The following is a 26,972-nucleotide window of genomic DNA, read 5'->3' on the forward strand; positions in this document are numbered from 1 at the left end:
GCTAGAAAAGTTAAAGAAATTATTTAGATATAACAAAGTCAAATGTTGGTCAAATTAAAAAGTACAGTTAAAAATTTAAGTTCAACTTGGTTATTTAAAACTAAGAGAGATTTGATTAAGTGAATATCAGATGCGAATGATAAAATAACAAACACTCGAATAAACCGGGATTCGAGTGGTTTGTTGAATTTGATAAGGAAATTAAAAAATCAAGTAGGAAAGGTATTAACCGTGATTTAATACTGAAAAAAAAAAGACTTCAAAGAATATACAAATAACGAGACAGACAAAAGAAACTTTAAAGAATATTATTAATCTAAAAGGAAAACTCCTCTTTGAGAAATGTTTTTACTATTAATGTTGATGTAGCTTAACAAAAAAAAAAGTAAAATGGAAAAAGCGTAAACTGAATTGAAAATTGCAGAAACAGATGCTGATTTTCATTCTAATACAGAACTAGATTTAAAAGCTACTGATTTAGATGACTTCTATGATAATATGATCGATCGAAGAAGTTTTCACTGTAACTGTAGTGCAAATTACTACTCCAGTCACATATATACTTCTTTATTTTGTAGACAATATTGGATATGATAACTTTTACCATTATCACATCAAAGATCATATAATAGAGTTAATCAAAGCTGGAGTGCCGATTAGAAAATATGCTAAAGCTACATTAGCATTGGAAACTTCAGATTTTATTACTGATGTTGAAACAAAGAAAACAAGAGAAAGAGAAAGTATATTCTAGTAAATTTTTACAAGCTGTTATCTTATTTCTTTTGTTATTTCATGGTTAACCCTTACTATGCTAAATAATATTTTGCTATCTTTAAGATCAATATAAATGAAATAATGGTCTAGTTTTAACCCTTAGATAAATCTTAGATAATTACAAACAAAAATAATTATAGATGTGAAAAAAAAAAAATTCTAATATAACCTATTAAATGCGCAACGGCTAAACGCAGGATAAACACCGTTCGAAAAATGGTTGCCATACATGGAACATGAATTGTACGATGAGCAAGGCTAAGCTCGGCTCATGTTCGTTTGCCGATGGTGGGCCAATCGTGATGCCAAAGGTGGGCCTCGCACGGCCCAAGAATGAAGTGTTTGCTGGGTTGCTCACCAAGAGAAGCACTAGATACAAATAAGGTTTTGTCCACAAGTAGTAACTTTTAAACGACACCTAAAACAAAGTATAAAAACTGTCTCTTAAAAAAAATCAAACTTTCTGAAGTTTATAAAGTTTTTTTTTTAGCTTAAAACGGCAAACGTTTATGGTGTGTCAAGTTTACATTCATGCAAAGGTTTATATTTTTGAACAATAAGTTTAACGGTTTTAATCGAATAAAAATTCTGTGCCGCGTGTTGAAACAAAGTAAGGTATGTGATGTATCCCAAACTTTACTCTAAAATCTTTCAAATCTTTTTAAAAGTTTGTTCTTTATTCGTTATTTTTTGTTATTCAAGGGAAATCAAAACACCGATGCTTGTTATAAATAGTTATAAAGATTTTTTTAACTTAAATAAAAAATAACTTCTTTAATACTAAAGGTTTAAACTATCCGCGACGGTGAGCATGGTAATGAAAACGCAATATAAGGTATGTGGTTAATTTTTAAGTGGTGTAAAATGGAGAAATTATTCGTAGTATAAAAATAACTAACCAATAACTTAGGAACTTAGTTTGATCTTTTATTACTGAGTGAATATACAAACAAGTTTGGTTTCAATAAAAGTTCACAAATCCAAGAAATTAAAACTAAATACAAAGTCTTTAATCAACATTTGAGTGCAAAACAGTTTTGTTTGTTGTTGATATTTTTAAGAAAGGCTACAATAAATTATAACTGCCAGCTTGCAACTGTGTTTTCAATCTAGTGGTTTAAAGTCTAAAAAGAAAACTCTCTCATTCAAACTTCACCGTTCATTTAGAAATTTTCACAAAAACTTTCAATTTCGGAACTGTTTCGTCTCTATATTTCATTCTGCTGCATCGAATTGACCAGCGGTTGTTCAACTGAGAATAAAACCAACGCATAAATCGCATTTCAGTCGCTTATCTTCATTCAATCCAAGGCTGCAACCACTGGAATATAGCTTTTGGACGAGGTCGTTATATCCGCAACGCCACTGCTAGGTTATGTTATTCTCACAGTTTTTGGTGTGACTAATTTGAGAACATTCACGGCATTTATTTCGCTTAATTATTTTTAAAAACCTAAAATAAGAAAAGCATGCGTTAAAAAGCATCTTTTCTGCATTTAAAATTTCACAACCAAAAAGAAAGAGTTTTCGTTACATTTATACAACTGTTTAACAATGGAATCAGTGTGTGACTGGTTCTATTGGTTTTTGACGAATGATTCAACTAATTGGTTTTTCCTTGCGGGAAACACCTTTTGCGTCTGTTTGAAAACCGATTAAAAGCTGTATTAAAAAAAAAAAAGTATTTCTTTTCATCTTTTATCTATGGTTAACTATTTTCATCTTTTGTAACTGAAATTTCAAACACTGAATTGGTTGATTCTGAAACTGCTTGATTGACATTTAAACTCGATTCATTCGATCGAATGCTTTCAAAGCTCATCTTTCGAAATACCTCAGTTGTATTTTTGGATGGATTAAAAATAATAATCTTGATTTTGTACAAATATAAGATGGTCAGCAATAAGAAGTTTGAAATGTTTGTGGAGAACCAGATCAGAAGACTGTAACTGTTCGAATCTCGCAAACCTACTCCGATTGGAATTGCTATAATCTTTACCAGAGTTGAAAAAAACATTCCGAACGCGATGTAGTTCGCGTCGTTGTATTTTCCTGGCAGATTCCGACCGTAGAACGATTGCACGGCACACAAAAAAAGAATAACAAATGTAAAGCTTATGTCAGAAACCAAAAAAGGTAGAGTGTCACAGTGCTTTTCGATTTGAATTGAAGATGAGGTTATCGTTTTGTTTTCTGTTACACTTAGAGGGTAAATACTTTGCATAACAAAAATCATCGTTACGTATAACGATAGCGCGCAAAGAAAAATGAGTATTTCTTTCATTTTCATTTTCATCTTATCTTTTGGGGTCCGCTTGTGATGTGACTCAAACACTGCCACCAAATGGTTTACTTTGACCAAAGTAAACGTAATTATAGTAAAAGACAATAGTCCGCTGGCATACGTTCGCAAATAGCATTTCCATTTTGAGTCTTCTCCGAAAAACAAAAAGGGAACGAAAAACAAAACCAGGTGCGTTGTCATCTGCAGCATGGACATTCGAAAGTTTGCAGAACGCACAATCGGTGTGCTTCTTTTGTGCATGAAAGTCAACATGAACACGATTGCAGTTGCGCCACCAAACACAGAAGTGAAGAACACTACAATTAGGAACGGATGTTTTTCTTCTCTTTCAAAGCTCCAGTAAATGAGATCAGGACTGAGACATTTTGTTTTCCCTTCGTTCGGGTATTCTCCTGTGGGACAAACCGTGCAGCTGCTTTCTCCAGACACATTCTTGAATTGATTTTCAGGACATTCGGTACACGTCCAGCAGCATCTTTCTTGATAATATGCTGGGTATTTACCTTCAGGACATGGCTCAGAACAGGATGATTTAACAGCAATCAATCGAAGAGTTGCTTGGTTAAGAACTATAAAGTTCTCCTCGGATGACCAGTATGCGAAGTCTATAAAGTTTGATCTACTAACAAAGTAGAAATCGTATCGAGCATTCTGAGGGTCTTGATTTTCGTCAAAACGAAACGTGCTGTTTTTCCCTATCGAAATGTTTGCGCGTTTAATTTCCTTGTTGAAGTCTTCTCGATTTCCATCGAGATCAGGAATGAGGTTTTTTTTTCTGTAGTTTTCAAAAGCGTTTGTTAAAACATCTACAGCAGCTTGCACAGTCTTTGCAAGAACATAGTTAAACTTGTAGTCAAGCTCACGAACTGGAGTGTCTGTTTGGCTTTTGTTAAACTTTTCAAATATCATTTTCAACCACAGATCTGACTCTCCGTAAGTTAAATTTAAAAAGTACTCTTCAAAGTCATTCTTACTTCCTAACTCAGGAAGAGCCAAGATAATGGTTCCGTTCAATATCTTCATTAGGTCATTAAACAATGGATCCAGTTGATTGGACTCACTTATTATCCATGTTTTGCCCGTAAGCCCATTTTTTCCTGCAACTTTAAGGAACGCTTCAATTGAGTCAAGATACCCCCACATAATAATGACTTTAGAAGAAGACCGACTTAAACTAGCTACAATATCATTGTACTCTTTTGCTGACCTGTTATAATTATCGCTAAAGTAGTTTTGCACACTTACACAAATACTGCGATTTTTAAACTTTTCAATAAGTACCTGTGCGCCAGTTCTCCCGTAGGTGTTATCAGAAGCGAGTAGCGAAACATAAGTCCAGTTGAAGGAAACTATCAAGTTAGTAATGGCTTCGGCTTGGTAATTGTCAGGTGGAATTGTACGATAAAAGTTGGGGTAGAGTACCTTATTGCTTAGCTCGACACTGGTGGCGCTGTAACTCAAGATCGAAATGTTGTAAAATGGCGATAAAAGTTGGTGGATGTATATGGAGTTTTGCGATTGCTGTGGACCAACAATACCTAAAACTTTTCTGCTCGCATCATTTTCGTTTGAACAGTTACAAGTATTCTGGTTATCATCGAGGAAAAATGAATTTACAATAGCTTTTGTTGTGAAATCCAAGTTAGTGTTATCACCAGTATCGTATATTGCATATCCAAAAACATCATTGTGTATATTAGCCTTTTCAACAGCATACCTAAAAGCCTCCATCTTTAAAATAACTATGCTATCAAAGTTCGGTGTGCTACAACTTTTAATAGGAAACAACCCAACTATTATGAAACTTCCGCTTTTCTTCAACTCGGTCTCGCATATTTCACAGAATACTCTATCAAATAAAAACAGCAGTAACAAAGATGATGTTAGTATCTTACAATAATTATACATACTATTGTAAAATGCTTATAATTTTTCTGAAATGATTAATAACATTTCTGAACGCACAAATGCTAAGAGACGTAATTATTGCGAAAATATACTACACCTAAATTTATCAGGGTTTAGCGTATTTAAGCGTCAATATACTTGAGATCATCTAAATCGAGCCAAGTATGGTATGAAAATCGAGCCAAGTATGGTATGAAAATGGATAATAAATTCTATTGTATGTTTTACATGGATTCCTCAATGCGATTCTATCTTCAAATGTATTCTTATCAAAAACAGGTATTTTGAAAATTTCTCTGCAAAGCCATTAAAAATAACTACTTTTGATTAGAGATCATTTTAAAAAAAGTCTTTTTAACGGTAGATTAGTTTTAAGAAAAGAGGAATGAGAAATGTAATTACATTACTGTATTTCAACGTAAAAGCTACTTTATCGATTACAATTCAACTTTTAATGAATATTTTCTTCTGAACTGAACGAAACAGAAAGTCCTGAACACGCGTATTTTGCACGGCGTATTTCATACGGGAAGGACTGGGTACTAATAATTGAGCTGTAGGGACAAAAAATTTTATTGCGTTTGTTTACATTTATAGCAGTTTAAAGTGAAGCAAAATATAGCTAATATAAATATAAACTAATTTATTATTACTGTTATAAATGGAATTAATATTAATGTAGTTAACATTTCAACTGCAAAAAACAGTGACAGTCCATTGACCCATTTAAAAAACTAACCTCAGTATTACGTGCAGGCTCAGCTTGCACTACTATGTACAAAATCTATATACTGCATTTTACAATCTTATCATCCTGAAACTTCAAACTCAAGTTTCTTTATTATTCAACTAAATAATTTACTGATGTCAGGTATCAAGGAAATATCAGATAGCATTTTGCATTCAAATCCAATAAAAAATTGGCAACATCATGAACATTCTTTGCTCACTACTCTTGGAAATAATGTTGTAGGGAAAATTCCTGATTTTAAAGAACTAAAACCACTTAGATCGTATGTTAAAGAACTTGTAAAAACATCAACTTTTCCATTAAAATTGATATGTTTAAAATTATGATAAAACAATAAAATATGCTTTTACATGGTTATATATATTCACAAAATATCATTAATTACAAGATTCTGCTTTTAGTCCGATGGGGCGCATTGTAAGGTTTACAACATGACATAACATTTTGCATGTTGAAGAAAGTAAGTCCATTCTTTGTACCGCCCACACCGCATTAAGAATTGACCAATCACGTACGCATCCTATGAATCTCTCTACATGAATACGGGTAGAAGCTATATCAAAATTACCAGCTACATCAGCTTGTGGGAACTGATGGCTTGATTTTTGAGATGGTTGATTCAGATATATTCCTTTTGAAGCGCATAAAACCCTCTATCTGCCATAACTTCGTGTTCTTTCTCAACTAGTTCTAAAATATGAGATTGTTCTGTTAATTCATTATCTGTGATCGAACCAGGGTATATGTTTCCAAAAAGCAATCCTGACCCATGTGGAGAGATTCCAATTAAAGCTTTCCCTGTTGTACAGTTTTTATAACTTGAAAACATTAAAGTATTAAGGTCATAATTGTTTGTTGAAACTTAAATTCTGTAGCATCCACAACAATATCGGTTTCACCATGGCCTGTTTTTTTAAAAACAGAAGGCATCATCAGAGAAATATAAGTGCTTTCGACTTTTAAATTTATCTCTGAAAATATTATGTCTAGAAATACAACCCATCCATTGAAAACACGATACATGGTGCTTTTAGAAACTCCAGCCATAAATCCAATAACACCAAGATGAAGTGCATGTCTGCACAATGTTAAAACTGAAAACAATTCGGTTTTCTTTTCAAGGAATCTGGTTCCTGTACCTTTGCAATCCGGATATTCAATTAAGTGGCAGTATGGTGCTACACAATTATAAAGGAGTTGAAATTGCACGACAGTTAAACCACATAAATATTTAAACTGCTTTGGTTTGTCTTTAAGTTTGGAATATTTAAACATTCCTTTTTCAAATTTGTCTAGTTCTTTTTTTGAAATTTGATTTCTTACAGATAAAATTAAATATTTTTTATGTAACATATCGTTCTTTACTTTGTTTATTATTTTTTCTTTTTTAAGCTGTTTTATATAATTGTTTGCATTGTTTATTTTTTCTAGAAGAATTTTGTTAGCATCTGCTTCTTTTTTTAATTTAGAAAATAACTGTTGTTTTGTTGGTTTAAGTAATGATAAAGGAGATTTTGTAACATAAGAAGGTTGGTTTGTTGGTTTTTTACGAATAGGACAAGGTTTAGACAAGGATATCATCATACTAAGCTTACGTTTTAACCCTTTCAAATGTTTTTTATCAGCTTCAGTCGTTTTTCTTGATTTAGTTATTTTGGCCAGAGCATTTGCGTATTTTCGTTCCATTATAGCAATTTGGCTTGGTGGTGCAGCTATGTCTGGAATATCAGTGCATAACTCTCTTATTCCAGATGAAAAATGTTCACAACAAATATTCCCATTTCTGAAATTCATTCCCTTTGTATTTAAAACTCGGATATATTCTTTCTGAATAGAAACATCTTTGGGAAGCCTGTAAAACTTTATACGTTCTCCGTTAGTAGTTTTGTTTCTAAAGTTGTTAAAACATAATGCTGCGCCACAAAACCAGTTAACCATTTCTTTTAAGTGATACAATCAATATAATTTGATATCTAATAATGTTTAATATCTTTTTATTAAAATAAATAATAGTTACATATCGCTAACTTATTTTATTAGCATATTAAAAAAAATATTTGTTTTGATTTTTACATATATTTTTGTCTCGATTGTATCAAGTACTACGCTATTTTTAGTAGTTTAATCGAGGAAAAAACTGTATATCGCTTAATCTAGAAACATTATCTGATTGGCTAGAGTTTTGTCCCTAAGGCAATATTCGCTTACTTAAACCGCGTCGTATGTAACTTGCTAATAGTCATAATAACAGATAGTCTGGCCAGTTATGCCGTTTTCGCAAGATTCTATTGTTTTCAAACAATAGAAGTTAAAACTTTGAATTTATGTTGAAAATAGTTAATTTATCGTGCCCAGTCTACTAACTAGTGCACAAAATCTATTAAATGGCAAACTTTGGAGAGGAACAGTTCATTTATTCCCTTATATTAGATCTAGAATCAGACGTTTTTTTTGAAAAAAGTAAGTTCTTTAAAGATATCGATGCTTTTCTTACAGAAATTGAGAATGGAAGTGTTTAAAATAACTTGAACTGCCAGCAGTGTGTTAAAAAATGCAAATCAGAGAAAGGACTTAAACGCCACATAACAACACATCACTTTAAGATTGACTCTTCAACACTGCAAAGAAATATAGTAACTGATATTAAGCGTGCGTGTACTGCAGAAGAGTTCACAACTTTCATTAAAAAAAGCATTAAATTTGTGGAAAACGATCTTTGCTACCTTCTATATTGTAGTTTCGCATAAAAAAGATCGTTTTTTAGTTGTGCGTAAACGCCGATGTATCTTTGTAAAATTCAACACAATTTATATACAAGTTAATTCCCTAGGTATTCACACATATCTTTTCACACATACAATTATTTACAAGTAGGCATTCCCTAGGCATTCACACATATCTTTTCACAAATACAATTATTTACAAGTAATGCTATAAGGCATTCACACATCTTTTCACACATACAATTATTTACAAGTAACGCTATAATGACATATCCTTTACGCACATAACTATTCACAAGTAACGCTATAATGACATCTTTTACGCACACAATTATTCACAAGTAACGCTATAATTACACTCCCCCTTGGTCATAACGACCACTTCACCTCACGGACTATATCGCTCAGGTGCCATCCTTTTTCGGGTGCTTCTTCGCAACATTGGCGTCTGGTTTGTCTCGTCTTCAGGTAACACAACGCACAGTTCTTCATCATCTTCTAGATCCTCATTCGACTTGTTATCAACTCTGACGGGTCTTAGGTCGCGTATGTGCCGGGATACTTTGTCCACTTCTACCGTTTGCTCCGAAATAATTACTGTAATTCTCCCAATTTTGTATTGAGAGTCACATCGGTTGTCCGGGGGCTTTACCCATACTTCATCGCCGAGTTTAAACTTGTTGGTGATCTTCTCATGAGGTTCATATGCGTTTTTATCGTCGTCAATTCCTCTAACTCTAATTTCGTAATGGTATAATTTATTTGCGGGTGCTGTAGATGACTTACAACAGTCTTTTGGGCTGACGTTATACCAATAAACTGCCTCGGGTATGCTGCACGGAACTCTCTTCGCCGTTCTTTTCACTGTTCGATGGCACCGTTCTGCAATTCCATTCCCTGAAGGAACGTAAGCGCACCTGAAGCGAAGTTTAACGTTCCATTTGTTCATAAATTGCGAAAATAATGTGCTTCGAAATGCTGTATCATTATCCGTCAGAATTTCGTTTGGACCGCCTCGTTCAAGAAAGATTTCGTTTAATTCCTGAATGACACATGCACTAGTTTGGTCTTTAAGATGGCGCCATATTGCATATCGTGAAGGCCCACAGTCAATCAGGGTAAGAAAATGTTGCCCCTCATAATGAGTTATATCCATACCAAGCCGTTGCCACGTCCCTTTTACTTCGATCTTCCCTTTCGGCCACTTTATCGGACTTGGATCAATTGATTGACAGGTTACACATTTTTCAACCACTTGCCTGACTTCTTCCCTGCTTACTGATGGGTCAATTCTACGAACAAAATACAATGTTCTCTTCACACCATAATGTCCCGTGGACTTATGAACATGGTTTATTTCTTTGGGAGATAGAGAAGCACTAATCGTTCCACCTGCAGCAAGTTCAGTGGGCTTATCGATCATTTTCAACCAACTTCCAGGCACTCGAGTAAGTACATCGGCTAAGTTAGACTCCGAGGGCACTAGTTTAATATCCACTCTGAGTTTGTATTCCTCCACAATATTCGTAATGGTCTGAAGCCGTCTTCTAATCAGCATTTCGTTTGAAGCCTTTGTCTTCAATCTAGATTTTCCAGTCAGTGCATCGGTGACCCAATGTAATACTGCTTTCGAATCAGTGCAAATATGCAAGACATTCATCTTCCAATTGAGACCCATGTTTAGTCCTTTGATTACTGCATCGAGTTCAGACATGTTTATATGTGTTGTATCATCTTTTCTTAACCAACAAGCGTCTTCGATTATATTGCCATCAACTTCGATACTCACACCTAGCGCTAGTGAACTAGCATCCACCCACACTGTTGCCTCGTTGCCATAAACATTCCAAACTCCTTTGGCAGGATCGTCGTTACGTGTTCTTTTTACCATATCGTTCACCATTTTTTCAACAAAATCGCATTGTATCTTCTCATCCCATGTTTTCGTTAGGGCGTTTGCCGTCCTTTTAACAAATGACGAAGCTACACGCAACCAACCACAAACTGGAAGATTCCCTGTCATTTTTCCACATAAAGAGAAGATTTTTCGCCTCGTTAGAGAACTTGGAATTTCACCAAAATCGTTGTCTCTCTTCCAAAATAACTTCTTATTTTCAATTCCAACTTGTAATCCTAGAACTCTCGCCCCTTCGGACACACGAACCGCCGGCTTACAATGTAATCCATACATATCCAAATGATCAAGTACACTGCGAACTGATACGATGTCTTCATTTACAAGAATATCATCAATGTATGATGATGTTCCCTTCCAGATCTTTTCGTCTTGCGATAGAACTTTGTCCAAAACTGCTTTCATTATGACGGGCGCAACGTTCAGACCAAATCCCAAACGTGTTAAACAAAACCTCTGTCCACGGAACACAACAGTTTGGTAAGCCCAGAGTTCCTCGCTGATTTTGAGTTGCATGTAGGCCGATGATAAATCAATAATTGAAATATTTTCTCCAAGCCGTCTCCAGTCTCGAAGTTTGTCAGCACATGCATCCGTGTTCGCCGTAAATGGTTCAATAAACGTGTTCAGCTCCCTGAAGTCTAACACTGGTCGCACTTTCCCTTTGTTTTGCTGCACCACTGCCATAAGTGGAACCAAACCTTTTACTGGACCGTGTTTTTTCGCTTCGTACTTTTGCAGCCATTTTTTCTCTATCCACCCTTCAATTTCTTTTTCGTAATCGTGTTTTATGCCGATGGGGATGGTGTATTCAGCAATTCTATTCACCAGATTTTCAGGTTTGGTATTCCATTTCCACGCAATTATCCATTCTCTATTTTTCTTTTCAAATGAAGCTGTGAAATCCTGAGCCGTTATATTCATATCATGAACATCTATTGACAAATCGCTTTTTAAACCAAGTAAACATGCTTCTTTTTTCATAAAACAAACATCCCGCGTTGCAGAAATCGATACTCCACCAAGTGCCACTATTCCATTCATACCCATTATGAAACAAAAACCCAGCGGTTTGAAATTGACCACAAGTGCTTCCACACACACTGTATTTCCATTTGGCGCGGTGATTCGAGTTTGGCTAACACCTTCGCACTGCTGTTGTTGTCCATTTACAGTTACCACGCTAACTTCTTTCTTCGTTATTTTTGTCGCACATTTTTTATAAATGATGCAGCAGGTACACCCTGAGTCAATTAGCACATCCTGAAATACACCGTTAATATCCAAGAGTATGGTAGGTAACGCCATTATTGATTGTTTAGGGAGAGAACTGGCGCAGACGTCTTCTCCCTCACTCCGTTTTTTGGACACATTCTTGATATGTGTCCATACTCTTGACACGAGTAACACAGCACATCGCTTGACTCCCGTCTTCTACTTGACTTGTTTCGATAATTATGTCTTCTTAAATGACAATCTCTCGCAAAGTGATTGGGAAGTTTGCATTCATAGCACACTGATTGTGTTTTATCTTCTAGCAACCTCGGATCACTACTTTTCATTGCAGCTACAGCAAATTTTTCCACCATCCCGTTGTTCCGTTCCTCGATCATCAGAGTCCTTGCTCGCGCAAGTATTTGAACAGTTGTAAGATCGTCCATACGAGAACTCGATCTCAGCATTCGTCGAACTTCCTCGGGGAGCCCAGCAACAAAGGCACACGCGATCGCTTTGTCTGGTAGCCCACCAATTAGGGTAGACAATCTTCGTAGTTCTGCCAAATAAACATCAACTGCTTCTCCATGTTTCAGCTTTCTCGTGACAAACTGCTCGTAGGCTGTGAATCCATCAACGGCAAAAGCTTCAAGCAAAGCCTTCTTTATTCTCTTAAAATTTTCTTTATCAGTCTCTGTTAACTGTTGATACACTACGAATGCACCATCAGTGAGACGGAGAGGAACCACACGTGCCAGATCGGTTACACCAATTACTTTACATACCAATTCAACCTTTTCCAGCCATTCCGCAACTGACTGTTGATCGTTTCCACTAAACTCTGGAATTAACTTTAAATCAAGTTTAGTCGCCATTTCGCCGAAATAGCTTGTAGTTTCGCATAAAAAAGATCGTTTTTTAGTTGTGCGTAAACGCCGATGTATCTTTGTAAAATTCAACACAATTTATATACAAGTTAATTCCCTAGGTATTCACACATATCTTTTCACACATACAATTATTTACAAGTAGGCATTCCCTAGGCATTCACACATATCTTTTCACAAATACAATTATTTACAAGTAATGCTATAAGGCATTCACACATCTTTTCACACATACAATTATTTACAAGTAACGCTATAATGACATATCCTTTACGCACATAACTATTCACAAGTAACGCTATAATGACATCTTTTACGCACACAATTATTCACAAGTAACGCTATAATTACATATATATTCGAGATGAGCTTTCAAGGTACAGTTTCTCAGAAGATGATGCAAAGCATTCATTCGATCTAATAATGGAAGTTATTGAAAATTTTAATGGTTATGCAGAAGTTTTTTATCCACAATTTTACAAAGTTGCTGGTCAGAAAGGTTTTATGAAAAATCTGACAGATAAAATCTCAACTCTTGTAGGATGACCTTGCAAATCACATTTTGGCTCACTTGACTAAGTCTAAAAATGCCACCTCAGTTTTAGCTATTGATGATGAAATTAAGTTTACAGATAAAGAAAAAAATTTAATTGAATATTTGGGTGGGTATGTATTTAGTACTTTTTATTGAAGGATACGTTATTAAAAAAGTTGACAAACCAGATTTGACAAGACCCAGCAAACATAAGACGTCTTAAGACCGTCTTATTCAGGTCTTTAAATGGTCTTGCCTTAGATTGACGTCTTCAAGACGTCTTTTAAAAGACTGTATGGTCGTGAAAAATTGCGCGTCTTCGTAAGAACCTGAAAATCCTTGTAAAGCCCTAAATAATGTTTTTAAAGAAGAAAACAATAAGTCTTCGAGTTGTAATTATGAGAATTTTGAATGTTGTAATGCAGCACCACTTTTGACAACAGAAACATTATCAGAAGATTTAGCAATGTGGTCTTCGAAAAGCAAAATTTCTCAAAACCAATTAAACTAGCTTTTGAGTATTCTTAAAAAACATGGTCATTCAGAGTTACCAAAAGATGCAAGAACGCTTTTAAAACCCTCTAAAGTTGTTACAGTAGATAGGAAGTGAGGTGGAACTTATGCTTACTTTACTATTGCTGATGGCATAAATGATTTTTTGAATTTGAAAAATGATTCTCAATGTACTGGGTTATCTATTACTATTAATGTTGATGGGCTACCTCTTTTCAAATCTTTTAATCTTGAATTATGGCCAATAATTGGTCTTATAGAGAACTATATTTTTATCATTGCACTTTTCTGTGGTGATGGTAAACCAGACTGCTTGGATGCTTTTCTTAATGATTTTCTAAAAGAATCTTTATTGTTAACTGGTGAAGGTTTACACTATAATGATAAAAAAATTGATGTTACACTTAAAGCATTCATATATGATGCACCTTCTCGCTCTTTTCTTAAATGTATACAAAGTCATTCAGGATATTACTCCTGTGAACGATGCCAAGTTAAAGGATTTTATGAAGAGCATAGAGTGGTTTATATTGATAACAACCCATCAACTCTAAGATTAACTGAAGAGTTTAATTCCTTTTTGTACACTGATCATCAGAAATCTCTTACTCCTTTAGCTCAACTTAAAATATCTTGTGTTTCTGATTTTATTTTGGATTACATGCACATGGTTTGTCTTGGTGTAGTAAGACGTATACTTACTTTTTTAAAGTCTGGTCCAAAACATTGTAGACTTTCAAATGCCCAAATAAAAAAAATATCTGATAATCTATTAAGCTTACATGGTATGATGCCATCTGAATTTGCTCGACAACCACGCTCCCTTTTAGAGTTAGATCAGTGGAAAGCAACAGAGTTCAGACAATTTATCTTATACACTGGTCCCTTAGTTTTAAAGGGTGTTGTTAGCAAAGAAATTTATAATCATTTTCTAACATTGCATGTTTCAATGGTAATTCTTTTAAATGAAGACAGTGAATTTAGGAAACATTATCTTGCTTTTGCTAGAGAACTCATTAATTATTTTGTTATCAACTCAAAACATTTATATACAAATTCATTCTGTGTTTACAATGTTCACTGTTTACTTCATATTTGTGATGATGTTGTCAAATTTGATTGTTCACTAAATGACATATCTTGTTTTCCCTTCGAAAATTATATGCAGACATTAAAGAAAGCAGTAAAAAACTCAAAGAGTCCTGTTGTTCAAATAGCCAAGCAATATCAAAGTTATACAATCTATGTTAAATACAAAATCTCGAAAACTAAAAGTTTCAGTGAAGCTGAATAATTCATGTTTTTACATAGGAGAAAATCAATTTTGTTTTGTTGATGAGAAATTATCATCTGGATTTTTTAAGTGAAGAATATTTAGACTTGATTTACAAAATGATTTATATACACAACCTATTCAGTCTAAAACCTTTCAAATTTTCTTCATACCAAGTATTGATGAAATTAGAGTTATATTTGTTGAGTTAAAAATGGAAAGTCTTTGCCGAAAGGTTGTTGTTCTACCTTGGAAGGGAGGTCTTGCATGCTTTCCTTTATTGCATGAAATAGAACATTAATTGAAAGGTTTTTAAATTCAAATTTCTTTTGATTAAATATTTTACATTTTTTATGTTTTATTAATTTGCATCTTGTATCCAAAGTTTGATATATATATATATATATATATATATATATATATATATATATATATATATATATATATATATATATATATATATATATATATATATATATACATAATGATTTATTTTTAACTTTATTTTTCCATTTTATTTGTTTTTTACAGTTTATATTTTTGTATAAAAAGATAATCTTTAATTGAAATTATCTATAAAAAATTAAATATAAAAAAAACATTAAATTATCAACAAAAGCCTAATAATAAGTTGGAATAACAGAAATAAGTAGCAATAACAAAAGACAACTGCTTTTAATTTAAAAAACTTATAAAGGAATGAAAAGGAACAAAAAAAATCATTAGGTTGATAATTATGGTGATAATGACAAGGAAGAGCACTAATTTGTCTGAAAAAACAGACAAATAAAACGAAAAAAGGAATTAAAAACAGCGTTAAAATAACTGTGTGGGCAGTTTAAATAAATCTGTTTAATATTTTAAATATTTAAGATATTTTACTTCATCACTAACTATTAAAAAGGTAGTTTTAGTAAATTTTCTAAAAAATAAAGAAATGAAACAATTTTATAAAAAATTAAATCTCTTAGATAATTTTTTTTTAATTTTACTTTTTTAGCTCTTTAACTTTATTTCTTTTATTTTTTCATTTACTGAATTTTAGTTTGTGTTTGTGGTTTTTTTTAATTTCAAAAAATGATAAATAATTGCATTTAAATACATTTTTAAATAAAGCAAAGATAATTTCAATTAAAGATTATCTTTTTAAACAAAAATATAAACTGTAAAAAACAATAAAATGGAAAAATAATGTTAAAAATAAATCATTATATATATATATATATATATATATATATATATATATATATATATATATATATATATATATATATATATATATATATATATATATATATATATATATATATATATATATATATATATATATATATATATAGTGTCTCAAAAAATTATCCGACCAAACAAGTTTTTCCCAAAAACAAATGTTTACCCTCTAAATTATACTAAAAACAATGAATAGCGATACTTACTTTGTCTGTCATTTTAATTCTAATGGGAATAGTATGTTATTTAGCGTTCATATTTTTTGATTCATGCTTCAGTTGGTTTATTATTTGTCCTAAGAGAAACTTAGTATTGAATAGGCTTGTAAAAAAATTATCCGACCAAGCGATATTTAGGTAAGTTTAATTAATTTTATGTGAAATTTGTTGAAATATTTTAGCAAATTTTTATACAATTAATGAAATTGCATAACAAAAAACTGTTTTTTTTGTAGTATAAAAAAAATTATGTATAAAAAAAAGGTTTCATGTTTTTTTAAGTAAAATGGTGGGAGGTAAACGTCACTGGACTGTTTCTCAGAGAAATTTAGCTGTTGATCTAGTCAATCAGGGTAAAACCTATCGTCAGGTGCAGCAAGAGACTGGAATTCCTCATAATACAGTATCCGACATAATGAAGAAGTATAATTTGATCGGAACAACAGCCACAAAAGAAGGGCAGGGTCGCAAAAAAAAGACTTCTAAGAGTTTTGATAGAAACTTAATTATACAAGTCAAGAAAAATTGCTTCATTTCTGTTCGAAAACTGGCTGAGCAAGCTGAAGAGAATTATGGAATAAAATTATCCCATCAGACAATCAGAAATCGTATCCGAGACTTTTTGAAATCCCTGATTTCAAGGACGACTTGTGTGTAATAAACCATATTTGAGTAAGAAACACATGAAAAGAAGATTGGAGTTTGCTAAGCTAACATGCCGTTAAGTTTCTGGAAAAAGATCCTGTGAAGCGACGAATCGAAATTCAACTTAAAGTCATCTGATGGAGCCCAAAAAGTTTGGAGAAAAGCCGGAGAAGCCTACAAATTCAGCTGCGTGAGAGGAACTGTCAAGTGTGGCGGCGGTAACGTGATGGTATGGGGTTAAATGGCTCGGGTGTCGGAAAACTCCAATTTATAGATACTACAATGGATCAGGTCCAATACAGAAACATATTAAAGCAAAATTTGAAGTCATTTACTCGAAAACTTCGGCTAGGATCTGATTTTACATTTCAGCAAGATAACGATCCCAAGCATAGTGCCACTAAAACCAAGGAGTGGTTTGCTGAAAATAATGTTGAGGTCTTGGAATGGCCCGCACAATCACCGGACCTTAATCCCATTGAACATTTGTGGGAAATTTTAGACAGAAAAATTGGAGATCGGTCATTTTCCAAAAAAGATAACCGCAAAGTGGCAATTGAAGAAGCCTGCGAAAAGATTCAACCAGAAGAAACAAAATCTTTAGTTGAATCAATGCCTAGACCTCTAGAAGCTGTAATCCAAGCATAGGGAGGCTCAACAAAGTATTAAAATAATTTTGTTATATAATAATTTGTTATGAAACAAATAATGTGTTTGGTCGAATATTTTTTGACAATAAAAAAACGACCTAATTTCCTTTATTTTAAGACTGAAAACCTTGTGATTCAAATTTTACATTAAAATAAATAAAATCTATTTAAAAACATGTTCTTTTGTTTTCATTAATCTTGAGTTTACCAAAAAAGTCTAAATTTATGAAAATACAGCACTTTTTTTAGGAAAAATATTTAAAAAAATGTTTGGTCGGATAATTTTTTGAGACACTGTGTATATATATATATATAAAATCTGATGGAGCCAACTGAATTCGAGGAACAAAAACCCGTTTACCACCAGAAACACCTGTCAAAACCTCTGCATCAATATAATTATTTTGAAGAGCACAAACTTTCATTCGAGTACCATTACATAACCCAGCTTTGAGATCTAAATTTCTAAGTAGCAAAATTACACAACCAATTTTCAATTTTTAACAATGAGGTAGCATACCTGAAGGAGTTAAGCTGTTCAAAAACTCAACAGGAAAATTATTTCTTTCATTAAGGTCATCAGTACCAATTTGGTCAGCACTTAAATAAATTTTGACCTCACCCGGCAGACATTCAAGCACTTCTTCATTGATAATGAATCAACATTAGTTGGTGTTAAAATCACGCGTTTAGAATAATCATTTTGATCAGCATCTCCAAAAATCTTTTCAACAACTGATTCATTTTCTCTAATAATGCACTGATTTGGTATTTTAATGCATCCTTTAAAAGGATCCTCCTCTTTGACAGGTATTGTTCCATTCCCAAGTTTTAGTAGCCATTGGGAAAGTTCACCTTCCCCATCTTGTACTCTCATATTTTCAGTTAATGCAAACTTCTGCACCCATTGCCAATGCAAAGAACATTTTACACACAATTCTACTATTTCAGCTGGTTGTGTTTATACACAATTCTACTATTTCAGTTGTTGAACATTTTCATCAAAATTTTCTAGATTTAAGCCAATAAACTCATCAATAACAGGCAGATTGTAATCAGTCAGCATTTTACCACTTTGATTAATAATCTTTTCAATTTGATGAAGAGTAGCTTGTTCAGCTATTAGAAGTGGGATTGAGCGGTGAATGAAATCTTCCATCATAAAAGCTTTGCATGTATTCCAGAGATGTAAAGGATTGTCAGATTCACAAAAGGTCAAAATAATTGAAAACAACTGTCTAATTTGCTTTGGCGTATGTGTTAAAACTGCCTCAGAAAGTGTATTCTGCCATTCAGTGTCATCTTGCAACAGACTTTTCAAAACACATGCTTCACGAAACATTTTAAGGACAATACCATTAACAGTACGCACATCATCCCAAGATGTTGCTCCTTTTGCTTGCAAAAGTAACAGTTTAAGAAAAAACAATTCTCCAGTTGGATTAACTTTATACATTCTTACTATCACCTTATTACCACCCCTTTGTCTAACCTTCCATTTACAATGTTTATCATCAAATATAAAGTGATAAGGAATGTCTACATAAGAATAGCAATGTGCTCTTTCATTTTCAGTATTTAACTTAAGCCATCCCGTTAGGTGCGTATCACGTTGAGCTGCACAATCTTAAGCCATTTGTTCTGCTCCTTCTCTAAAATACAATAATTGATTTTCAGGTAGATGTTTACCAAGTCACAGCACTTTGAAAACACAGAAACAACATAATATAAACATATGTACCAACTACAAACACAATAAACGTGTTTAAATATGTATATAAGGTTAAATATATTCCTTATATACATATTTAAACACATTTTTAAAACAATTATATAACACATATTAACACATACACAAACAGTAAAAAAACACTTTACATTTTATAAAAACACATTGATAAAACAACTATAAAGCACTTATTACCACATACACATACATATCAAAAAAGCATATATGCAAACAATAAACATATGCAAACAAAAATTTTAAAAATGATGCCAGAAAATTTAAAAAGATACAAAATATATATTTACAAACAATACTCTTTACCTAAAAAAGAACAAAAATAGTTAATAGCATCACAGAAATTTCAATGTAGTAATAATAATTTTATGGAAATAGCATTAGTATAACTTTAAATAACATCCATACCCCTATTTTCTTTCTAAAAAATAAAATAATAAAAATAAAACTGCTAAAAGAAAAACTAAAACAAACAAAATCTAAACGATTTAAAAAATTAAAATCCTTTCTACTTTAAATCCTTTCTACTTTATCTAATAAAAATTTTAATCCTTTATACTTTATCTGATAAAAATGTGTATATAACTATTTCATATACTTACTTCAATTATAATATGATATAAAATTGATTAAGATGATTCTTTATGTAATATATCTAAACTAATAATTAAATTCCAAAAGGAAAAAAGTCTTAACTCGCTCAAAAGATCTTTCTCCAATGGCCGCGTGCGTTTGAATAACGCGCTCTTTCAAAGCCTAGTAACTAATTCAAAGCCTAGTAACTAATGACGAAACGACGTTAAACGTTAAGCATTTCTGTAGTAATTATATTATAGATAGATTACATTTAATTATTTTTATGTTAATTATTTATTTTTATTTTTTTAATGTCAAATCTATATTGTAAATTAATGTTTCTATAAATACTAAAAGAAAAATAAATAAAACTATTATGTTTTAGGGTTACCTAACTTTCCTTTGCCTCCGCCAGTTTTTAAATCTGTCTTGAAAAAACCATTAAAGATCTTTTGACTCAAATTTGTCATCTGGATCTACTTTCAAACAATCTAATCTGTGTTCTGGTACACTTTGTCTCTTAATTTTTAGTTTTTTCAAAATTAGAATTTATATATTTTTAATTTACACTATTACTGAATTCTTATTTTTAGCTGAAACTTTTTTACCTCTACATTCAACTACAGAGGAACAATCACCTTCATATTCTGGTGCACTATGTATGTATTACTTTTGAATTTTCTACTATATTTTTTGTTCATTAAAGTTGGAATATTCTTTTATTGTTAACTTTATCTTTGCCTCACTTATTTTTACCTTCACAATCAACTGAAATAGAACAATCGAATTTTTTTTTATATATAATTTTTTTTTATAGACTCTAAACTAAAAAATTGTATGTTCCCCCCTCCTCTTACCCATCAACTTTTATAGTCTCGAGGAGCTAAAGCCTAAAATAAGAAAAAAATGTATTAATAATAACAAAGTACCAAAAATTTTTAAAAAAGATTTGTTGCAGATTAAAAAAGTAACTTTTTATTATTTATATATATAATTTTTTTTTGCTTTAGTTATACCTCATACATCAGAACCAAACAAAAAGCTTCAGAAAACAGACATACAAGAAAAAACCATGATTGAAGCACTTGGACCCGAGAAATTACTTCAAAATAAGTTTCCTATGGAAGTTGGAAGTAAGCTCTTAAACATTTACTTGATTTTTTTATTTGGAGTAAGTAAAATGTGGAGAGTATTTGTACTCACATTTGGATTTTTTTTAGGTATAAGAATAATACTTGTAAACAATTTTGAAAATGTATTAATAAATGTTTTGCATTCTGTATATTTCTTTTTTCATTTTCTTCATATAATTTAGAATACCAACACATGATGTTCAAGATGGTTTCAAAGGTTCTTGAAAACCAGGAGCTTATTTTAGCTATAAACAAACAACCCAAAAGTAATTTTGCAATCAAGAAATTAGACACTATTGCAGAGTATAAGGATTTTATCAAAAGTTTAGAGGATGATTGTGTTCGACTTGATTTGGTAAATCTTTATCCATATGTAAAACTTTATAATCCATATAAATCAAAAGTGAAAATAGTTATTTTTGTATAATTATTTTGCCAAACTTTTATTTAGGTTAAACAGCTCAGTTTTTTAGGTGCAGAAGATTTTAAACAACTGACAAGATTGGTCATGAATAGGTTTTTTTATTACATTTTGCATAGCAATCATTTTTCGTATTTGTGGTAAATATATTTTTTATGTATAGTAATTATGGAAATCAATAATTATAAATTGTTTAATATTTTTCATAAATTTTATCATTTATTCGATATGTTTTTTAGATTATTTACAAATAACCTGTTGACACAGTTCAACTTGAAAGGTTCTGGTGGAAAGATTGGTTTATTATCAACTAAACTGTATGACTTAATAGAAGGTAATCTAAAATAGGTTTAAATTATTCAACTTTTAATTTAGTTAAAAATCTATGTTAAGTTAAATTTATTTCCAATATATTTAATAAATATTTCCTACATGATTAATTTGATTTTTAGAAGTTATAAAAAGAAGATTTGAAAAGGTTTCAAATGCTGAAATTAAACAGCAAGTTGGACGGTATTGTAAAAATGCTCCTTCACGGCAAAAAACAAAATAAAAAAATATTCTTTTTTATTGTTATATATTGTATATATTACTATATGTTGTATAAATTGTTAAATAGAAAAATACTTGGTAACAATCCAACTAACTGTATTATATGTACCTTTTTAAATTATTTGCGTTGTTTTTTTTTTTTAAATAATTTTCTTTTTCTTCTTTAATAATGTTTCCAAAAAATAAAGTAAGAACTTGAACTTGCTTAATAGTGTTTTTAATGTTGTTAATACCCATTATAATCGGTAGTAGCAACTTAAATATACCATTAATACTACACAGTTTTCTTAAAATATAAGTAAATAAATCTTTAGGCCGTCTTCAGTAAGACGTCTTTAAACAATCTTGAGCAAGACGTCTTTGCGACGGACAACGTAGACCTTTTTAAGACATCTTTAAGACGGCTTTTTCGATCTTGAAAAGACGTCTTTAAGACGACTAAAAGACGTCTTTTTGTTTGCTGGGGAGAGACTCTCAATTTTGTTGGCTGGAAAATTTGTAGATAATGATTAGTTATTTTGACGAGTATAATCATGATACTAATAAAAAATGTACTATTTTAAAAAATCAAGGTGGTCTTTGGTTTATATCATCTGATGCTTTGTCACTATTTAAAATAGCAGGAAATATTTAAAATAGCAGGAATAGCATTTAGAAAATCAACAAAAATTTTAAGTAAAAATGTTTACTGCAGAGTTGCTTTAAGATGTTGGGGTTTTATCTCACTTCTCAAAAATTTTCCATGTTTCTTCTACCAAAGTATCTGAAGAATTGTCTCTCAATCTTCTAGACCATCTTTTAACTCTTTATATTTGTGTTTTCTCATTTTCCTATTCAAAGGACCTTGTAAATTTGCATAAAATCAAATCTAAGAACAAAAGAACAAATTCGTTAAGAAAAGAAATCAAGAAAGGAACTTTGAACTCCACTGAATAGTTTAAATAAAAAATAGACATTAGAAAAGGCTATTTTCATAGCCACAAATGTCATTAAAAACATATTCTTGCATAGGAACTATATTGCAGCATGATGGAGAGATGCAATGATTAATAAAGTGAAAACCAAATAAAGTTAAGAAAGTTCTTATTTTAAGTATCAAATGCTATATAATTAAAAGTAGTTTAATAGTTATTTATTTTTATTATTGTATTAAAATAAATTTATTAAAATAATTTTGAAATAAATAGTGTTGAGAATTTTATTTTAGCCTCTCCTTTCTTTGTAACACAACTTCAAATTAAGAGATCACTTTTCAGTCTCCTAGAGAATTTTAAAGGTTAACAATGTACCTTTTCGTGCCCCAATTACCACTTACCTTTAGTTTCCACAAGCAAATTACTCTAACTGTCACATTATGCAGTGTAAGACAGGGTAGCAATAAGAAACTAATTCAAAAATCATTTCATCTCACTATTGTATTTCTTAATAAAAAATAGTATTTAAGACTTGGGAACCCTTCTTGCAAATACTAAGGACCAATGTGTATGTATGTATGTATGTATGTATGTATGTATGTATGTATGTATGTATGTATGTATGTATGTATGTATGTATGTATGTATGTATGTATGTATGTATGTATGTATGTATGTATGTATGTATGTATGTATTTACATACATACATATATATATATATATATATATATATATATATATATATATATATATATATATATATAGAGAGAGAGAGAGAGAGAGAGAGAGAGAGAGAGAGAGAGAGAGAGACACACACACACAATTATTTTATAAAAGTAATTCCTTTATAAGGTTTGTGGCTATGAACATAGCCATTTTTGATTTCCTTCTTTTTATGAGTTCATTTTTTGTTACAATTTTGGCGTGGTAATTTCTCTTTGGTAAAGGTCTTTGGTTCTGGATTATTATCAAGACAATTAGTTCGTATAATTGGTAACCTTATGTTTTCTAAGGAGAGATTTGGGCAAGTGTGAAGGCCATAGTTTAGATTTAATAAAATAATTCAGATATGTGATTCCACAAAATGTGATTGTCAGTATTTCACATATATCGCGTCTTTGTTTACAAACAGTGTGCACCAGTTAGTAGACTGGGTTCTAAAAAAACTCTAACAATAAGATAAACAAAAGCGCTCTTCAACTTGCCAGACTATGTATTTTATGACTATGAATTAACGATGTAATTGACCTGGGGCTCTCCTTTTTATCTTTAAGGACTTATATCAGTCAATAATTTAACGCACTTGCTTTTTTGATATTTTTGATAACTAAAAAAAACAAGCAAATCCTTTGGTGCTATTATAAGGTACACCATGTGGAACAAATATATACTTTCATTAAGATCCAATATCTAAGAATGAATAAGAAAATTCAGTTTCAAAATTTTTTATTACATAGACAAGTTGAGCAGTAAATAACAGCTCAATTTTGCATTTTTACAGTGTACAAATTAAATTTTTAACTTTTAGCTGTTACAATTGTTAAGTATAGTACAAAAAGACACAAAAATAATGACAAAAAATACATAAACTGACAATTGCACTCTGCTTTGATGAATTTTCTAGATATAATTTTCCATGTAGCTTATGTAATAGCTTATATAATGTAGCTTATATTAATTTCTATCATGATTTTCTAAAATTGGATTACATAGTTTTAAATTCTGACAAATGTTGGTTATCATCATAGTTACATCTGCTTACTATTGTCTACCATTCCAACTCTTGAATTTTTCACCATAAAGTGGATGGTTTGTTGGGAATTTGTAGTCCTGCCAACACCATTTACATTTAAAATGTAAAACCTTTGTTGCCTGCTCACTGATGTTCCAAGTGAGCTTCCTTTCCAGTTTACAAAGTGATGAACATAGTGAAAAACAGTGTGAACTTGTGTGGTGGGATGCTGGCACCTGTTGCCACAAAAGTGTTTTAAAGTTTTTGGATTTTTTTGTTAATAATTTTATCCAAGCTCATTCCCAAAACAACATTTGACTACACTTTGAATTTGATAATTGATAATTTTGATTGCTTTAAAAACAGCATGCTTTTCAGCAAATTGTTAAAGGCTCAAAATGCTCTTCAAAATTTTATAACATTCATGTCCTTAAAATTGTCCACCATGTTAAGGATAAGAAACAATTTTTATTTCTTTGAACAAAATTGAAAGGTCTTGCCATTTTCAGCCCAGAAATTTTCTAAGATGATTAACAACTCCCATCATTAGGTGGAGCTCCGTTGGTGGAATTAGATCAAAAGTGCATAATTTTTCAGAATTAGATGAAATAAGGAGTTGATAAATGCTTTCATTTTGTCAACCCCTATTTCAACAAAAGGCTCATAATCTGTTTTAAATGTTTCAAGTGTTCTTGGCGGGTCTATTTCGTTCAAGTTTTTAGAAATGTTACACCAGCAGCAAGGGTATGTGCTTGAATGGGATTGTACACCACACAAGATATTTGCCATTTTCATATCACAGGGTAGTACAAATTGAACAAATTGAATAGCATCAATAAGTTACAATACCAACTTCATATTTTCATAATTTTCAGGAAAGCCTTGACACTTTGCTGAAAGAAGTTGCTTTTTAACACCTGATGTTTTCAAAAAATTTCTTGTTAAAAGGTGTTTTGTTGGAGGAACTGAATCTATTGGTTCCTTAATAAGGACACCCAAACTCACCTTCAGAAAGTCACCTCCACCAACAATAAACAACTTGAAAATAAGGTTTGGACTGACATTTCTGGTTTCAATCATTTTTTCAAGAGGTTCTTTCAAAATTTTACAATATACAGCTGTTTTTGATTCAGATCGATTTAAAATTGAAGAAATGGCAAAATGGGCAGAAAGATTTTTGTTGATCTTTTGAAACTTTAGGCTCTGAAAGATTAGGCTCTGTAATCCTGTGAGCTGAAATATTCAATGTTGAAGCAACTTTAATCATTCTATTGTTGGAAACCCCTGTATTGAATTGGAGTTGCACTAGATCCTTTTAGTTAAACTGGCAGCCACTTCTTTTGGATTTGATAAAGAACCAATCTTGTCTTTGATAAAGGATCAATCAAGTCTTGAACATTCTTTTCTTTAGACTAAGAACTAGATAATGGGCTTTTAGACCAGCTTTTTACTCTTGCAGTTTAACAGATGAGGCACTAACAGAAATTGCTTTCCTGTATAATCTTAGTTGGTTTAATATCTTTGAAGTTGAACAAACAGGATAAATTTATTTTTTCTCCCTTTTATACTGCTGTATGGCAGCCAAAACAAATAAATTTGCACACTGTAAAAATGCAAAAGTTAACTATAATTTGGTGCTTATCTTATCCATATAATAAAAAATTTTGAAACTTAATTTTCTCACTCATTCTTAGAGATTGGATTTCAATGAAAGTATATATTTGGTCCACTTGGTGTACCCTATTATAGCACCAAATGATTTGCTTATTTATTTTTTTTTTAGTTATCAAAAATATCAAATAAAGAAAGTATCTAAACATTACCTTCCTCATCACCATTGTCTCTGGATCATAAGAATGTATCGCCATTATTTTTCAATCATGTTAAAGTGCTCGCATATTACTAAAAAATGAGCTCACTCTCAAGTTACTAAGATGAAAAGCTCAAATTAATCTAGTGAAATAAAAAAACAAAACGTAAAAACTGTGCAAATTACATACATACATACATACATACATATACATACATACATACATACATACATACATACATACATACATACATACATACATACATACATACATACATACATACATACATACATACATACATACATACATACATACATACATACATACATACATACATACATACATACATACATACATACATACATACATACATACATACATACATACATACATACATACATACATACATACATACATACATACATACATACATACATACATACATACATACATACATACATACATACATACATACATACATACATACATACATACATATATACATACATACATACATACATACATCAGGCGCGGATCTAAGGGGTG

The 26,972-nt window shown here is 31.4% G+C and overlaps 5 protein-coding genes, 1 long non-coding RNA gene and 2 pseudogenes across 7 annotated transcripts; 3 read left to right on the forward strand and 5 right to left on the reverse strand.

Moving 5' to 3' along the window:
* Window positions 1-2,350: 2,350 nt before the first annotated feature.
* On the reverse strand, window positions 2,351-5,124 carry LOC145189551 (extracellular calcium-sensing receptor-like). Its single transcript, XM_080066216.2, has one exon. The coding sequence runs from the start codon at window positions 4,988-4,990 to the stop codon at window positions 2,486-2,488; it is 2,505 nt and encodes an 834-aa protein (XP_079922342.2). The 5' UTR covers window positions 4,991-5,124; the 3' UTR covers window positions 2,351-2,485.
* A 994-nt stretch (window positions 5,125-6,118) lies between these two features.
* Window positions 6,119-7,327, reverse strand: LOC149891809 (uncharacterized; annotated as a pseudogene).
* A 1,525-nt stretch (window positions 7,328-8,852) lies between these two features.
* On the reverse strand, window positions 8,853-11,687 carry LOC149891810 (uncharacterized). The gene has a single exon (XM_090078010.1). It carries the CDS (start codon window positions 11,685-11,687, stop codon window positions 8,853-8,855), a length of 2,835 nt encoding a protein of 944 aa, XP_089934136.1.
* A 1,217-nt stretch (window positions 11,688-12,904) lies between these two features.
* LOC149891811 (uncharacterized) lies at window positions 12,905-15,178 on the forward strand (annotated as a pseudogene).
* A 1,026-nt stretch (window positions 15,179-16,204) lies between these two features.
* LOC149891812 (uncharacterized) lies at window positions 16,205-16,922 on the forward strand. Its single transcript, XM_090079237.1, has 2 exons — window positions 16,205-16,385; window positions 16,530-16,922. The coding sequence occupies exons 1-2, from the start codon at window positions 16,258-16,260 to the stop codon at window positions 16,903-16,905; spliced, it is 504 nt and encodes a 167-aa protein (XP_089935363.1). The 5' UTR covers window positions 16,205-16,257; the 3' UTR covers window positions 16,906-16,922.
* A 722-nt stretch (window positions 16,923-17,644) lies between these two features.
* On the reverse strand, window positions 17,645-20,019 carry LOC149891813 (uncharacterized). The gene is made up of 2 exons (XM_090079239.1): window positions 19,889-20,019; window positions 17,645-19,707 (listed from the first exon to the last, which is right to left on the reverse strand). Exon 2 carries the CDS (start codon window positions 18,996-18,998, stop codon window positions 18,519-18,521), a length of 480 nt encoding a protein of 159 aa, XP_089935365.1. The 5' UTR covers window positions 18,999-19,707; window positions 19,889-20,019; the 3' UTR covers window positions 17,645-18,518.
* An 884-nt stretch (window positions 20,020-20,903) lies between these two features.
* On the forward strand, window positions 20,904-22,054 carry LOC149891814 (uncharacterized). The gene is made up of 5 exons (XM_090079238.1): window positions 20,904-20,995; window positions 21,178-21,350; window positions 21,447-21,511; window positions 21,656-21,750; window positions 21,869-22,054. The coding sequence occupies exons 1-5, from the start codon at window positions 20,935-20,937 to the stop codon at window positions 21,967-21,969; spliced, it is 495 nt and encodes a 164-aa protein (XP_089935364.1). The 5' UTR covers window positions 20,904-20,934; the 3' UTR covers window positions 21,970-22,054.
* LOC149891815 (uncharacterized) lies at window positions 20,945-26,746 on the reverse strand. Of its 2 annotated transcripts, XR_016449937.1 has the most exons (3): window positions 26,439-26,746; window positions 22,658-22,836; window positions 20,945-22,455 (listed from the first exon to the last, which is right to left on the reverse strand). It is a non-coding gene; the product is annotated as an uncharacterized LOC149891815 (long non-coding RNA). The 2 variants fall into 2 exon arrangements; XR_016449938.1 differs by lacking the exons at window positions 20,945-22,455; window positions 22,658-22,836 and adding an exon at window positions 24,316-26,218.
* Between the last annotated feature and the right edge of the window lie 226 nt (window positions 26,747-26,972).

Source organism: Hydra viridissima, unplaced genomic scaffold, assembly GCF_058129835.1.
Source record: "Hydra viridissima isolate aposymbiotic clone 2 unplaced genomic scaffold, HvirCarnegie_v1 scaffold_2, whole genome shotgun sequence".
Classification (NCBI taxonomy): Eukaryota; Metazoa; Cnidaria; class Hydrozoa; order Anthoathecata; family Hydridae; genus Hydra; species Hydra viridissima.

Bases quoted from the DNA above. Each gene is read 5' to 3' on its own strand.
- LOC145189551 (XM_080066216.2), bottom strand. From the start codon at position 4,990: ATGTATAATTATTGTAAGATACTAACATCATCTTTGTTACTGCTGTTT.
- LOC149891810 (XM_090078010.1), bottom strand. From the start codon at position 11,687: ATGGCGTTACCTACCATACTCTTGGATATTAACGGTGTATTTCAGGAT.
- LOC149891812 (XM_090079237.1), top strand. From the start codon at position 16,258: ATGGGAATAGTATGTTATTTAGCGTTCATATTTTTTGATTCATGCTTC. The intron at 16,386-16,529 runs GTAAGTTTAATT...TGTTTTTTTAAG, and splicing joins TCCGACCAAGCGATATTTAG to TAAAATGGTGGGAGGTAAAC.
- LOC149891813 (XM_090079239.1), bottom strand. From the start codon at position 18,998: ATGTATAAAGTTAATCCAACTGGAGAATTGTTTTTTCTTAAACTGTTA.
- LOC149891814 (XM_090079238.1), top strand. From the start codon at position 20,935: ATGATTGAAGCACTTGGACCCGAGAAATTACTTCAAAATAAGTTTCCT. The intron at 20,996-21,177 runs GTAAGCTCTTAA...CATATAATTTAG, and splicing joins GTTTCCTATGGAAGTTGGAA to AATACCAACACATGATGTTC. The intron at 21,351-21,446 runs GTAAATCTTTAT...ACTTTTATTTAG, and splicing joins ATTGTGTTCGACTTGATTTG to GTTAAACAGCTCAGTTTTTT.